This window comes from Solanum pennellii, chromosome 4 (assembly GCF_001406875.1).
Source record: "Solanum pennellii chromosome 4, SPENNV200".
Classification (NCBI taxonomy): Eukaryota; Viridiplantae; Streptophyta; class Magnoliopsida; order Solanales; family Solanaceae; genus Solanum; species Solanum pennellii.
This window is the reverse complement of record NC_028640.1, coordinates 59494429-59511769: the sequence shown is the minus strand read 5'-3', so window position 1 is coordinate 59511769 and position 17341 is coordinate 59494429. Positions and strand designations below refer to the sequence as shown.

At 36.5% G+C, this 17341-nt stretch overlaps 1 protein-coding gene across 1 annotated transcript; it reads right to left on the bottom strand.

The window, feature by feature from the left end:
- Nucleotides 1-16339: 16339 nt before the first annotated feature.
- On the bottom strand, nt 16340-17044 carry LOC107016838 (DNA-binding protein HEXBP-like). The gene is made up of 2 exons (XM_015217180.1): nt 16948-17044; nt 16340-16674 (listed from the first exon to the last, which is right to left on the bottom strand). The coding sequence occupies exons 1-2, from the start codon at nt 17042-17044 to the stop codon at nt 16340-16342; spliced, it is 432 nt and encodes a 143-aa protein (XP_015072666.1).
- Between the last annotated feature and the right edge of the window lie 297 nt (nt 17045-17341).

The following is a 17341-nucleotide window of genomic DNA, read 5'->3' as shown; positions in this document are numbered from 1 at the left end:
TTGAATTCATAAATATATTAATCCAAATAAATATTGTGGATTGATATAATTGAGTTAAATATTTACGTCCAATAAATATGGATTTAATTAAAGTTTAAATTAATTGATTTGGGCTACATTGGATGAACCCAATTTGTTAAACCCAATCTCATCTCATTCTAGAGCCCATCTTGGCGCCACGTGTGCAGATAATGTGGCATGCCAAGTCAAATACGAAAACCAATAGAATCATGACATGTGTCAAAGATGACAAGCCCGCTCCATAAAGCCCAAATGTCATGTCACTTTAATCTGATTGGCTGAATGGAATCCTATTCCAATCGCAACTCCTCTATTCTAAAACTATAAATAGGGGTCCTCATAATTCAGAAAAGAGACAGAAAATTCTAAACAAGAAGCTAGAGAAACTTTGTGGTACAAACGCCATTTAATTATCTACAAAGCTACAAGTTTAAGAATTCAAGCATTCAAGTTCAAGAACGATCAAGATCAAGACCACCGAATTCAAGAACAAGCTCGAAGCGATTGAGTTCAAGTAAAAGTCAAGATCAAGATAAAGTTCAATTTCAAGTTAATTATAGATTCAATAACAAGCTTTAAAGCCTTTGAATTTATATTTGAAAAGGCGAATTCAGAGAAATTATAGAGATTGTAACACTCGCATTTGAAATAATAAAATCGATTGTTGCTATAATTTTCCGTTCTTGATTATTATTTTCTCGACTTAAATTTTATTGTCTACAACTTTAAATAATATATAAATAACTCAATAAGAAAATGTTAAGGTTATGAAAAATAAAGAGGTACAATAATAACTAATAATGATGATCAAATCAATATATTTATGACACATAACTCAATAACTAATCTTTTTCAAGTAAGAAACTAACTTAAAGAAATTACATATCTTACTTTTACCTTTCCTAATCATGGTGGAAAGAATCAAGATGAAACTTTATTTGAAAAATTAGAGAATTGTGTTGATAACGTATTGTAAAATTAAAGCAAAATCAGACAAGAAATATAAAAGACGGGAGTAATAGAAATAGGGAGACAAAAAATGACAATTTCTCTTATTCTTCCAAGTATTCAAGTGTTCTCCTAATTTTCAAGTGTTGTCCGAATCTTTCGTGTATCCAATATGAACTCTAATACCTCTATTTATAGTACAAAAGTTAGTTATAAACACGACATTAACCATTAAAATTATAGAAACATTAACCATTTAAGTTATGAAGGAATGTCTAGGGGAAGATTATGAACGTGAGGAAGTTACACTTACTTCGCATTATGATGTAATTAGACTTTTAAAGTTTTGAACATACACATAAATATATATTTACAATAACATCTAAATTTAAATATTAATTACCAAAATTTGAATAAACTCAACTTCAACTTAAAAAAATAATAATTCAATTTCAATTTATTTTGAAATTTTCAAACAGTGATTTTTTCTTTTCATGGCCAAAACGTGCTAATTTGATACTCTAGTGTTTTAATTTTAGAAAAAATGTGCAGCATATAACTGAACAGTCCGACGAGCGGCAGGGCAGCAATTGATCATAGTGATGCATGTTCGAGTTCGCCGTCACCGATACCAACTCCGGCACCGGAATCCTTGATTCCTGCCTTGAAAAAACCCTGAATTTCAAGTCGTTTGGGGAGCACAGAGAAAGGAGAAGTAATTGGGCGGGATCCTTTAGGCTCATGGTGTAGTTAGGAAATGGTTCCCTGTTGGTTTGACGGATGATTCTCAGTGTTAAGCTTGAACCTGTTTCTATGGATCCAAAAAACAGGCGAAAACCCTATTTGTTTGGTCCTTATTCAAGGTACTACTAACATTAAACTCCTTTCTGGTTTATGTATGTGTTGTTTTGCTTCTAATGTATTTGATAACTTCTGCTGCAAGTGTTTGTACCTTTATGCTTTAGTAGTTGTACGCTGAAAGTAGGTGCATGCAGTGGAACTGTTTGAATGTCACTAACTTCTTCGATATGGATGAGTTTTGTCTATCTTCATATTGGCATAATACATATATTGGAGCCTAAACTTGACTTCAAATTTTAACTGATCTTCAACTTTTATAATGCACAAACACGCACTTTAACTATCAAACTTTTAAATAAATAAACACATGAGTCCTACATGGCACAATACACGTAGGACACCATGTAGGATAAAAAATGATATGTAGGACATGTGTGTCTATTTATTCAACTTTATACAAGTTAAGTGTCTATTTGTGCAAATCCAAATTTGAAGGGCATAAATATGATTTGAAGCCAATTTAAAGGGAACATTATGTATTATGCCCTTCATATTTTGGGAAAATCATATGACTGTGCGGCCACTTGTTCTGCTAGAATTGAGGTGTCTTTCTATCTATTTTAATGTAGCCATTACACGAGTAAATAGTCACAATTGCAAAGAGAGACGAAATTAAATGAGGTAGATGACAAATTTATGTTATGCTTCAAAACAATTATCTGTTAAATCTCTGCTTTAAGATTAGTACATATATGTGTGGTGGAAGGAATAATCTGTTTAATCTTTGTTCTCTGCTGGATTTTCTAATTTGGTAGATCAATATTTGAAACAAGGAGGGGCATCTGTAAAATCCTTTGTCTGTTTCTGAGATCTTTACTAAAGAATATATAAACTTTTTTAGGTTGCAGTGAAGGAACAAATTAGCTTATGGATGATCCATGGCTTTTGGAGGCTAAAAGTCTGACGAAGGACTTACTTTTGTCATTTCAACATGTGAAATGTGAAATGAAGGAATCCAATATAAAAGATTTAAAGTTGACTCTGGTTGCTCGTTCTGGAAAAATTCTCTTTCATGTGTTAGTATTGTTCATTTCTCATATTAAGCTTGTCATATTAGGAATCCTTGTAGCTTTTTGTGCCCTTGTGAAAACTAACACCATTGTCTCCTTTTAATTTGTTTGAAAAATATAGGGATCATTTAACACCGACCCCCCCCCCCTTCTCGGAAAAAAGGGTGTCTGTTCTCTTTTGCACCTCGTGTCATTCATTCCCTATAACCAAGTAACAAAGATATTCATTAGTTGGGTAGTCTCTTCTCAATGTTTGTCATTAAGGAGGTTTGTAAAACCTTATTGAAGATGTCAATGCTACTTTATTTTGTTTTTCTTGTAGTCCCTACAAATACTGCTAATCAAAAGATTACAAGATGATTTTATCTAAAACTCAAAAATCATAAAGGACAACTATATTGATGGGCATGTTGTGTTCTCTAATGTCATATAAACTGGCATATAGAATCAAACAAAAGAATGGTGTAAAGATTACGCCCAAGAACTCAGCCTCTGAACTAGAAAATTTTGCATTTTTACTTTTTCTTTTTTCGTTCGTCAAAGTTGTAGTATTATAGCCTTCTTTCCTCACAATTGTGGCCTCTACAATTTGCTTCTTTATATCAACCAGCTATGCATCAATGCCGATTTAGTTGGAATTCATTATATGTTTTCTCCGTATATCAATTTATTCAAATCCATTTTATTATAGTACTCAATTTTTGTCTTGTAAGGCTGATTCAGACTTATCTAAAACTAGAATTTCTTCAAGTCGCGAACTTACTTTTACGTTGGCATACAATTCTCAACTTTTCTCCAAGATTTTATACTGTTACTTCTTTTGCTGCATCTGAAGCAGTACTTTGTTGAGTCTATTAAATTCAATGCATGTTTCAACATGTAATCCTCTTCAATTTCTCTATGATGTAGGATTTCTGCAAATAGTCAAGAATCCCTGAAAAGTAACCCATTGGGTGAAACTACGTTGAGGCAACTGAATAAATCTTTCTATACGAATGTTCTCTTTCATATATGGAATATATAGGAAATCTTGCAGTTGAAAAACTTGGCTCGGAATATTTGGAGGAGAAGAAATTGTACCAAGTCAAGGTAATATTTTCATGTTTTTAACAAATGTCTTCCTCTTTATGCATTGGTTCTTTTAGGTCTATCCATTGTGCTTTGTAGCTTTCAGACAACTTGCGCTCTGATTGAATTTTCGCCTACAAATGTACGGTGATCAAGGATCAGGGGAGAATTCAGCTCCATAAGGTAGCTCTCAGTTTACTGCTTCTTGATGAACTTGTTAGATGCTCTAAATGTTTATTTTTCAAATTTAGAAACACCATTAATTGTTGTCATGAACATATTTACCCCCTCTTACCTATCTTTTTGAATGCTTTACTTCTTACAATTTGTCTTTCCTTAACAATCTTCTGACGCAACGCTTTTTCTTTTAGATTGAGGTTAACCAAGTACGCATGTTGCAGACATGAGCTGTCTTGGCAAAATCTTAGACTTGAGGTTGATGTTACATACCAAGAAAATCATTACGGCTTTATCTATAAGTTACTGCATTGAAGATCAAATATCTTGAAACATGAGCTGTATTGTTTTTTCATGTTTCGTGGCTTTGAGAGTAACAATGATATTTTGTTTGCAACAAATTTTAACTCCACTCCAGCAAACTAGGACCTCATCTAGTGTAACTCATTTTATATGCACTTTAATTTGTCTTCTTATTATGACTTTTGCACTCTCAACTGAAAGGACACCAGTAGAGTTATCTCTATAGGTTAAGAGTGTTCTTATTTAGGTTAATCTCTACCTTTTTCTAGGATGAGGAGATCAATGGAATTAAAAACCTTATTGGTTCTGCTGTTTTGGACTCAGAAGTTAAGGGTGCGTTGAGATGGACCTTTTGGCGAGGATTCTTCAAGGAGTCAATATGATGTATTGTTGTCTCAATAAGATGTATTGTTGTCTAGAACACAACTACAAAATCATATGGAAATTTTTCAATTATCTTTAAGCTTCGACATGCAGATCGATTTGATTTCAGATCTTCAACTGGTAAGGTGTCACATAAAGCTTAGCCTGAAAATGCATGGGATTGTATCAACTGCGGGTAGGTCCTCTTATGCGAATGAGCAATTATGTATATTTATATTGTTAATACATTTGTGCATGATTGTATTTGGTAAGGTGTCACGACTCGATTTCTCGAGCCATGATGACACCTACTATAACCCAACAGTAGGTGAGCCAACTCGTAACCCATAACAAGTAATGGGTCTGAAGGCAGAAACTAAACAAGAGTAGGCAAAATTTAAGATAACAATATAAACCAGAAAATGCAACCCAGAACATATATAAAAATAAAGATCCCTCCCAGATACTGGAAGTCACTAGAACAGAGCTACCAACAAAACGAGTACAAGTCCCAAAAGTGGACCACAAAAACTGGACTATCTGAATAGGAAAAACACACAAGTCTATATATACAGATGGAGACTGAAATAGTACAAAATTCTCTTGCTCACCCCTCTCAAGCTCGATATCACCGCCGTCCACTGGTGCTCGGACCTGCATCACAAAAATAGATGCAGCGCGTATTATGAGTTGCAAAACAATAGGTACCCAGTAGACATCATAGGCCAATTTTGCTTGAAAAGTAAATGCAATATGAAAGAAGGAATAACACAAACAGAGGTCAATAATGGAAGTCTAAGTAACAATGGAATGCACACGAGTGCAAAAAAACTAACTAAAGTAATTTATAAGCTAACTACATTTAACTGGACACCATGAGCCCAGAAGGTATACTTGTGCACAAGTTCAAATAAAAACCCGAACAGACCTCCAAAAGCCCGACGAGTACACAAAATAACTATAACTAAAGAGAACTGCATATGAGAACCCAAGAACGGAGAACATGAACCAGAAACTTAACGCTAATTAGTAGAAGCATATAGTACGCAGGCTGGACCTCGAATCGGATGCTCACCAGAATTACCCAAGTAACCAATCACAAGTATCAAGTAACTGAGGTCAAACCTCTAACTGGATGCTCTATATAAGTATCCGAGTGATCGAGGTCGGACGTTGAATTGGAGGCTCTTCAAAATATCATTGAGGTCGAGGCGGAAGTTCGAATATGGGTGCCTTACAAAAGGTGTTAATGTAGCTGTTGTAAGAGTCCCCAAAGATCCATGATCATAAATGTCCATGGAACGTTGTCCATACTTAGCCAATTAATGTTAAGTCCTTGGAACAAAATCAAAAACCAACTTCAAGTCGTGAAGCAAACCCCAGTTTCGCAGACGTAATTCATGAAGCCGTAGTATCAGAATAATAAGGATAACTATTGTCGTTGCAAGCGTATCCCCTAGATTAGGCCCAAACTATAAGGTTCAACTCTACTACGCCAATCTAAAGGGCAGAAAGGCATTGCGTAAGAAGTTCACGTCGGGGCAAAACTAAGGCCTAATCGATTTCGAATCGTGCATTTCCTAGGCAAGCCCTAGTCAATAAAGCCCAACATGCTTCAACAAAACAGTAATTAAGCATACATGTACTCGACATAGCAAAGAGGGTCAACTAATAACATATCATACCCACAGTTACCCGAGAATTCCCAAAATAGGCTGAAAACATGATTTCTAAACACTTGTGCATGATTCAATAACTACCAAACCCGAATCCAAACTAATCAACATGCATTCATATTCTCGAGCTCAATCTAAAAGAGGGAAGTCGTAGCCTACCTGTAGGCTGATCACGCGTGCTCCAAAATCACTTCTCCGGGGCTTTACCTTTTCGAACAACCTCAAAATGCTGCCATGCTATCAAAAATAAGATCACAACGTTATTACGATCGTTTTAGACACTAAAATTGCGAGAAACGGGGATAGACCAATTTTGGGTCAAAACGGGAAAAGTGGGACCCTCGCTGGAAATTCCGAACCTAACCCCAAAAATAGGTTCTAATTAGTTCCAAGAGCTCATGTCCCAAAATGTGATAATTCGAGGCTCCAAAACATCACAATGTCAACATGCAACCAGAAACTGAATTTTCTCAAGAACTAGAAATGGGGCAATAATTGTGTTAGAAAATAATGTAGGATATTGTAAAGATATTCTTTTACCTTATATAGCTAGCTAATTTATCTTTGATAAAACCTTTAGTGATTGTATATATTCATGTATTTCTTAACATAGTGAAATACAAGTTCTTCAATTCCCATATTTCAAATAACATGGTATCAAAGCCAGATCATTGGCTTCGTCGCAGTTAGGCTTACTGCCTCACCAGACTCCATTTTGGTCCAACTTTCTTCTCGTCCAAAGTTTCCCTATCGTTTCTGGCTTATACACTTTGTGGTTGCCTTAATCAGATTTGGTGAGATCATTCATTTTTTCTTCCGTTCTCTGATCATTTCTCTAAGTTGTAAGTGGTCATTTCTCTCAAAGGATCTACTATTTTATGTTAGTCTACTATTTTGATTTGGGTGAGCAGAATTTAATTGAGAGATCAGATTAGTCTTTTGTTTTTGTTTGAGAAGATTCGTCTTTTCAAATAAAGTATTGGAGTTGATTCCCCAATTATCATCTTGTGTTTTATATTTGTTGGCTGATACTTGTTAGTTATGGCCTTAATTTTATGATAGTCTATGATCTGTTTAAGGATTTACTGGATTGTGTAGCTGTGTCTAGTAGACACCACCTAGTTTGGTTAATTTTCTATTTTTAGAGGATTTTCTATCGATTTATTTCGATATAGTGAACATATTTGTTGGGAAAATGACTTCTAGTCCATTAGCTGATAAAGTGGTTTTGGTTTCGGCTAATGAGTTCGCTAAATTCTCTAAATATCAGAAACCATTAAGGGCATCCACTTCAGTTAATGCCTTCACTGAGTCGGATAAATCATGTCTTATCACCTCATCTAATAAATGGGTGATTGATTCAGGGGCCACAAATCACATGACAGGTAATCCCAATATTTTTTCTAGCTTTCGATCACATAAAGCACCCTCTCTCATTACTGTAGCTGATGGATCAACTTGTAACAGTGTTGGAGTGTTGTATTTGGGACTATTAAACCAACCTCGACTATTACTCTATCATCTATATTAAGTCTAGTTGACCTTTAATTTGATTTTTGTTAGCAAAGTTACAAGAGACCTTAATTGTTATTGGTAAAGGACATGCATCGGATGATCTCTACATCCTTGATGAATGGGAGTCTCGGTCAACTACTTGCTCTAGTGTCCTGTCTCCGTTTGAAGCACATTGTCAATTGGGACATCCTTCTCTACCCCTATTGAAGAAGCTCTGCCCTTAATTCCAGAATATTCCATCATTGAAATTCGAGTAATGCTGGTTTGCAAAACATCATCATCACTCAATTGGTCCAAGGGTTAATAAGCGAGCTGAGTCGGCATTAGAGTTAGTTCATTCTGATATTTGGGGAACATGTCCGGTCGTCTCCAAAACTGGGCACAAGTATTTTGTTACTTTTGTGGATGACTTATCTCAAATGACTTGGATTTATTTTATGAAGAGTCTCTCTGAACTGTTTACTTACTTTGGTGCCTTTTGTGTTGAAATCAAGACTCAATTCAATATTTCTGTGCGCATTATGAGAAGTGATAATGCAAAAGAATACATGTCAGAGTTATTTTGGTCCTACATGAGACAACACAATATTCACCATCAGTCTTAATGTTTTGATACATCCTCTCAAAATGGAGTTGCTGAGAGGAAGAATAGACATTTACTTGAAACAGCTAGGGCCTTCTTATTCCAAATGAAGGTGCCTAAACAATTTTGGGCCGATGTGTTCTCATCGACTTGTTTTCTCATTAATCACATGCGATTTATTGTGCTTAATGGTGATATGCCTGATAAGTGTTCTTTTTCCAAAGAAGCCATTATTTCTGGTGGAAACTAAGGTATTTGAAAGCACGTGTTATGTTCGAGATGTTCAACAATCTGTTACCAAGTTGGATCCCAAGGCATTGAAGTGTGTTTTTCTAGGATATTCTCGCCTTCAGAAGGGGTATCGGTGCTATTTTACTGAACTTGGCAAATATATGGTATCAAATGATGTGGTATTTTCAGAGACTACACCATTTTTCTATGCACCTCCCATTTGTACGAGTTAGGAGGAAGAAGATGAATGGTTAGTCTATTAGGTTACTCATTTTGTTTCTCCGTCTCCTAGTTCTTCTATTGAACACCAATCAAGTATTGTGCCTTTACCACCTGCTCCATCAGCGCTAGCAAAACCACCAATTGTTCAAGTTTACTCGAGGAGAAGAGATATCGGTTGTATATGTCCTGCACCAGTTTCTTCATTATCAGATCCTTTTTTGCTTTATCCTTCTGAAACATTGACCTTCCTATTGCTCTTCATAAAGGTACACAAACTTGCAAATCCAAATATTAAATTGCTAATTTTGTTTCCTATTACCGCTTGTCCTCAACTTGTAGACCTTTGGTTTCTTCTATAGACTCTATCTCAGTACCCAAGACAGTGAAAGAAGCCCTGAGTCATACAGGATAGTCTAATGTAATGCTTGAGGAAATACATGGCATATAGGAAAACCACACGTGGGATTTGATGGATTTACCCAAAGGGAAGAAATAAATAGGATGTTAGTGGGTCTTTACCGTTAAATTTAATCATGATGGTTCTGTGGCAAGACCTAAGGAAAGACTTGTGGTTAGAGGGTGTGCTCAGACTTACGGGGTGGATTATTTAAACACCTTTTCTCCAGTTGCCAAACTCACTTCGCTTCGCTTTTTCATTTTTCTAGCTACTTCCGAGAATTGGCCTTTACATCAATTGGATATCAAGAATACATTCCTGCATGGTGATCTTCAAGAGAAAGTGTATATGGAGCAACCACCTGGTTTTGTTGTTCAGGGGAGTATGGGAAAGTTTTTCACTTGAAAAAGTCTTTTTATGGCTTGAAATAGAGCCCCCGGGCTTGGTTTGGAAAGTTTAGTGAGGTGGTTCAAGAGTTTGGTTTGAAAATGAGCAAATGTGATCACCAAGTGTTCCATCAACAATCAACCGCTGGCATTGTCTTGTTGTATATGTAGATGACATTGTTATTACATATGGAATAATGCAAGGATCTCATCCCTCAAGTCTTTCCTTTCCTTAATATGAGATTTCATATGAAGGACTTAGGGAATTTAAAATACTTTCTAAGAGTAGAAGTAAATCGAAGCAAGAACTAGAATTCTTCTATCTCATATAAAGTATATTCTTGACCTACTTGTAGAGACCGAAAAGTTGGCAGCAAAACCTTGCAATACACTAATGATTCCTAATGTGCATCTTATGAAAGATGATGGTGATCCGATTGATGATCCAGAGAGATATAGAAGGTAGTTGGTAAGTTAAACTACCTCATTGTGACTCGTCCAGATATTGCATTTTATGTAAATATTGTTACGGCCGCACCTACGGTCAAACATTGGGCAGCTTTGGAACAGATTTTATGTTACTTGAAAGGAGCTCCTGGACTCGGCTTATTGTTTAATAATCATGGACATACTCGTGTTGAGTGTTTTAGTGATGCTGATTAGGATGGATCCAAAATTGATAGAAGTTCTACTACAAGCGATTGTGTATTCGTTGGGGGAAACTTAATATCATTGAGGAGAAAGAAGAAAAATGTTGTATCTCAATCCAGTGTTGAATCAGAGTATAGAGCTATGTCACAGTATATATGTGATACTATGTGGATACACAATTTGTTTACTAAAATTGGATTAAAACATCATACACCCGCAAAACTTTTGTGTGATAATTAAGTCGCTCTTCATATTGCCTCGAATCTGGTGTATCATGTAAGAACTAAACATATTGAGGTTGACTATCATTTCATTCGTGAGAAGATTCAGGAAAACTAGATTTCCACCGTCTATGTGAAGACCGGACAGCAACTAGTTGATTTGTTCACAAAGGCACTAAATGGAGCTCGAGTTAATTATCTATGAAACAAGTTGGGCATGATCAATATATGTGCTCCTACTTGAGGGGGAGTATTACAGAATATCGTAGGATATTGTAAGGATATTCTCTTACCTTATATAGCTATCTAAATCATATAAAGATGTGTAGGATATTTACTTGCCTTTGGTAGAACCTTTAGTGATTGTATATATAAATGTACTTCTTAACATAGTGAAATATAAGTTCTTCAATTCCCATATTTCAAATAACAGGTTGAATCATTAAATTTACCAGAAACATGAGTTTATGGGAGGTTTATAGTGAATTCCGACAACAGTATGACGTTCTCCTCGAAAAATCACTCGAAATAGCCATTGGAATCATCAAATTTGGACTTAGAATGATGGAGAAATCAAGTCCCAAAACCCACAAATTGAGTTCACAAAATATCCATGACAGCAGGTGAAAGCAAATATTTACCTCAAAAAAAGGTCCCAAAGAAGCTCCTAAGCTCACCAACACGTTCTACTCAAAAAACCTCACAATCTAGCCTCTTGAATCACCCAGTTTGGAGCTCTAAAACTCAAGATATCACACTTACAAAATGAGGCTTTAAAAATGGGGCTTTTAAAAGGCAAATCTAATCGCTAAAAAGCGCAAAAATATGGTTGTTAAAAGCCCAAAATCTTGTCGCTAAAAGGGTTCCACCAGATTTCAACTTTTGCTATTCTTTTAGAGTCTGACATAGTGCTTGAAGTTCGTTCTAAATCCTGTGCGCGCATACGGATTATGCTACACCACTAAATTCGACGTTCAAAACTCACAGGTGCAGTCAAAATTTCCATAAGAGGTCATCTTGACAAAAGGTGGGTCCCACACCCTAAGGCCATTTTAACAAAAATCCACTGAAGGGCTCGGAAAGAGTTGGAGGCCTCGGGAGTCGAGCATAAAGTCGTTCCAGATCAAATTCGATATTTTTTGGACAAGTTTTCCAAGAATGTTGACCAAAGTAAATCGCTGGCCAGTTTTTAAGGCTAAAAACTAAATATGATTTAAACTCGCACCGAAGGCCTCGGTACTCGAGTAAACCACACGTCTAGACTAATTTGGCAATTTTGGAGTTGATGGAACTGTCAAAATTCATTTCTAAGTCAATTTTTCTGATGAACTGATTAAAAGTCACTTTTAAAGCTTCAAGGTCATTACAACACGAAAAACTACAAAACATCCAAACATACGACCAGGCTATCAATCAGTGCCACGAAATCATAAATGACTTGGGGTCACTATAGGAACTCTCTAAACGACAAAAAAGAGCATTAAGGAAAAAATGAAGTGGATGATCATTTCAACAACCACTAATTTAAAAAAAACTTTTGTTCGCAAAAGTAAGAGTCAAGAAGTACTTGAAGACTCAAATAAGCCGGGGAACTGCTACCACATCTCCTGCTCGATCTCCAAGGTAGTCTCCTTAACTGGATGCCTCTAACGGAACTTAACAACAGGAATGGCTCTCGATCAATTTGTAAAAAGCACAGAAAAAGCGCGCTTTAAGGCGAGGTGATGCTCCTGCATTTTTAGCTCCTGAGGCGAGGCGATATTGAAAAGGCGCTCGCTTTTAGTGTAGAAGCGAGAAGCGCGAGAAAAGCGAAAGCGCGATAAAGTGCGCTTTTTATAAAAAACACCAATTAGGGCTTTTTATGAAAAAAACACCAATTACTCCTTTCGTCTTTTGCGACTTCACTCACAGCTACCACTATTTCTCTTCTTCGTAGCTTCTCTTCTTCAGACTCTTCTTATGTAAGTTCTCTTCTTCTTAACTTCTTCAGACTCTTTTTTTCTATTTTTGGTTGGTTGCTGCCAAGTTGCTGTAAGGTTTTTTTTCTTCTTATCTTCTTCTCCACGAAGCTGCTGTAATCTCCAAGTGTATTTTTGGTTGCTGCTTGTTTTTTTAATATTTTTATTTCCGCATTTCGAAGAGTTTGAGGATCTTATTGAAGAATAGGAGTTTGATTCCTTGTGATTTAATTATTGTCACGACCGGAATCCAGACCCCAGACAAGATCGGCGTCGTTGACCTCTCAGAGGTCGCAGACAAGCCTACATACGTCATCGTTACTTCATCTAGGTTAATTTTAGTGGAAAAATTGAACTTTTTGTTACTTAACATTAATATAAGACATTCTACTTAAACTCATAAACGTTCACAAACAACCATCTAATATTAAGATCATCAAATGAAAGAAATAGTTCCATACAGCATATAGTGTATACTTGCCAAAATGGCACCAATACAATGTCTAAAATAAGATGAGAAAGAAACGCTAGTGGAACATACTCCACTAACTCAAACCTATATCTAAGCTAGGATATAATGGGCAAGCATCCTCGAAAGCATGAGGACCTACCAAATCAGAACGAATGCTCCACGACCGGATAGCTGCAACATCGTACTGTAAGCTCTAACGTCCACCTATGCCTGCACCAAAAGTAGATATTGTATGGGATTAGAAACACTTGTACTATCTATGGGTATATGCAAGCACACACCAAGGATATGCATGAGTAAGAATAGCTCTTTCCTAACAAAATTATTTATGGAAAGTCAAGTTCGTGGACTTGCCAAATATGGATTAGGAAAGTTAGTGGACTTGCCAAATTGGATTAGGAAAGTCATGCCATGAGAGTAACATGCTTCATCATACGTATCATATTCCACACAGCACATAACATATTACATATAGCACATAACATATTGCATATAGCACATAACATATTTCATATCATTCGTTCATATGCCATGAGACCTTGGAATCATGGACTTGACATTAGGACTTCCAAAAATTAGGGCTCAACATATGGGACCTTGACTAGGGAGCGTTCTTTAGAAAACACAGAGTCTGCTTCATTCATACATATTTTATTTCATTCATTCATCTACTAGTTTAAGTACTTGTCATACCTAGGATATAGTTTAAGACTCTCATCGGGTTTGTTGTGCAATGATCAAGAATAACCTAGTGTCATTACTTGATTCTAGCTCACTTTTTGATTATCCTATCCTAACACCTTTGGTATCGTTCATTTCATTATGCATCATTTGAGGTTGGCCACATTCATTCTTTGGGAACTTTAACCTTAACCGACATAGATCATGTGAGCATCATGAAATCCAGTGTGTCATCCCCACACCGAAAAGAGGTGGAATCACCGGCCAAGGTAAACCAAAACATGCTAGCGTATATAAGGAATTGAACCATGCTAGATCCCTATATTGGCAGTATAGGTTCAAAGACTAGGACATATAAGGAGATCCATACCCAGCATGCCGGAAAGTCTCATCTCATGAGAGTTACGCGAATCTCCACCCTTCCCGAAAGAAGGCATCATCGCTCAATACTAGTCTATCGGTGCTCAGTATAAAGTTCCATTACATTCAACTCATACGTCATGGAAGTTGGCTTCTAGTATGAGGACATCATATCTCAATAGAATATTTCTCATCTCATCATAAGTATTCAGTAACATTTATCACAATACTTTCATTAGAGTTTTCATAGAGACTGGTCTTTTCATTAACTTTACACTCTCATAGGTGAGTAAGTTTTTGTAATATTTAATTAGGCTCATTTGAGATTGCTCTCATCTTTCACATTAGTCTCTTATCATGTTGTCACCACATTCATTTGCTTTAGCACATTTGCTCTTCATAATTACTCACCCTTTTTTTTCTAAATGAATGTTCATTTCATCATATACCAATGCACTTGGTCATTTAGTGTGTTTCACACTCTTACTTAACCCTTCTAGGGTTCCATCATTTTATCACTCACCTCTTAGGTTCACCTACTTTTAAACATATGCTAGACTTATGAGTCCACACATACAAGCCATGAGGCTTCATTCATAGTTCGTCAAAGTGATTCATGTTTACCCAAGATTATGTGGTACAATACTTATGTATCTTGTAGATATGCCAAGATATTAATTTCGATCTTTAGAGGCAGCATTCATTAAATAATTACTTACGTATGATTTATTTGTCAATACGGAATTGGGCAAGGGAACCCAATTTCAAATCCCTTGGACAACATTTGATCTTATGTCATGACTTAACATGATTAAAATTCCAAACACATAATCATGAACACATTATCACGAAAATCACAATTCATACTTAAACTACCAGCAAACATACCAGCAACATGATCTCTAACCTATTTCACATTGAGATGAAAGGGATACTAGGGACAAGGAGTTCGACAAGAAAGGGAACAACCCTAGTTTTAAGATTCGTTGAATTCATGGGAAAGAAAATTCTCTTGGGAGAAAGAAGTCCAGGAGAGAAACTCATACCTTAATGTCGTTCCACACATGTTTAAATGCTGCCAATTTCCACGAAATCAAGCCTCACCACTGAAACTTCAAGCACAATCCCGTCAAGAACTTTGTTTTGCTTTACGTTTTTAGACTAACTTTTCTTTTGAGTTTTTCGCGTTCAAGTTCTTGATGAACTTTATTATTCTTGTTTTGTTCTTTTGTTTTACAGAATTCATAAGCGTGAAAGTGAGAGAGGAGTAGAGAAAAATGCGAGAATGAGTGGATTAGGATTAGGAGAGTTAGGTGGAGACTTAGTCAAACTCCTCATTATTTATCATTAATAATAATAATAATAATAATAATAATAATATTCAAAATCTGATTTTTTCCTTTAATTAAATTAGTAATTAAATATTAATTAATTAAATTAATTCACCAAATAAAATAAATCAAATTAAATCATTGCTCCCACCTAGGTTCGAACCCTGGTGGAGCAAGATTTTGCTCAATGGGCAATTTCGGCCCTTTGTATCAAAAATTCCCCTCCACCTTATTAATTAAATAATGAATTAAATATTTAGGGTAATTACGATACTATCCTTAGCCTAGAAAAAGACCATTTTACCGCTAGACCCTCCAAACTTAAGATTTCCCCTTTTTAAGTCCGGTAAAGACTCATCCAAGTAAATCTTCATATTCGGGAGCCCTACATGGCTGGACCCAACCTTTCCTAGCTCAACTAACTCTCCAATTTAGTTGGCTTGGCTGTCGCAAGGGTTTAGAGGTTTGGTTCTACGCGCATCAATCCGTGTGAACCCGGTCTAATCGTAGTCATTCTAGACACATTAAGCATCACTTAGTATATCCATTTTTAGGATTGTTACATTTCCCCCCCCCCTCGGAACATTCGTCCCTGAACGACACCACTCTTTACTAGATATAATCCAGTCATCCATAGAACATATGCATACATAAGCAATTCATTACGTTTTATTGGTGAATATCTGATTCACCTATTAGCGTGGTGGTGCACATCTTTGAAACCTACTAGCAGCTTCATATTAATAGACTAAGGACTTTTTCCTAAACTAGTCTCGTCCAAGCATACAACACAAGTAAACATATAAGTCATACAAATCAGCAACCAACACGATGACTCAAACATATTAACTTCATACTAGTGCATAAACCATACACAGTCAAACTCATGAAAGAGTAATTAAGGCTAAGCACCCGAGACATCACCAGAAGTGCCTTCCCCTGCACCCCTAGACTTGAGTGCGAAGAATTGTTGCCTCATTGGAGCCTCTTTACTTGGACTATTAGGATGACATTTCTCCTTCCCTTTTTCTTGACCTCTTTTATTCGGACAATCCTTCATCATGTGACCCGGTTCGCCACAACAGTAACAAGCTTTAGAGCCCATCATACACTCTCCTCCATGCAGTTTGTCACACTTCCTACATGGTGGCCTTTCCTGAGGTGTATCCACTTCACTGTTTCTCCTAACTCTAGGCTCGGAATCCCTATCATACTGACCCTTGAATGAAATTAACTCTCCTTGGTGGGAGAGTCCCTTTATAAACCTAGGCTTATCTTTGATTTCAGTTCTACTCTTCTTTGAAAAATTCTCCTCAGCTTGCCTTGACATGTTCCCTGCCCTAGTATGCTTCCTCTTCCTGCTTTCCTCTAATTGTTGGACATGGACCATAAGCCTGGAAAGGTCCATGCTATCATGAAGAATAGCTGCCCTACACTCCTCCTTGAGATTCTCAGCAATCTTAGATCCAGTTTAAACAGAAGTATTCATCCTCGTGAAGTCCCTTAACCTACTATCCATGGTGCTGGCAGGTGGGTTCTTCCTGGGAACACCTTGTTCCTCTGCCTGGGCAGTCATACCCTGAGCTTGTAAGGTGATGGCTTGGGCCATCTTTACCAGTGTTTTCCTTACTTCTCTATCTGTCAACCCAACTAGGTTAAGATGACTCTCCATTTAAGCAACTTGGGCCTGGGGAGGAACTTGGTTTACTTCAGCAGTTGCTCCTCCAATCTCTTCGCCTGCATTTCACCTCGTATTCATCTTTTTGAATCTCAAGAGTTGATGTTAGATACGCTCTTACACCAAGAAATCATACATTAGATAAGACACAAAAAGAAGGGAGTTTTCCTACGCATCATGCAGTTTCTAATTCAGGATAATGGTGCACTTCACTACCATGACGGAGAA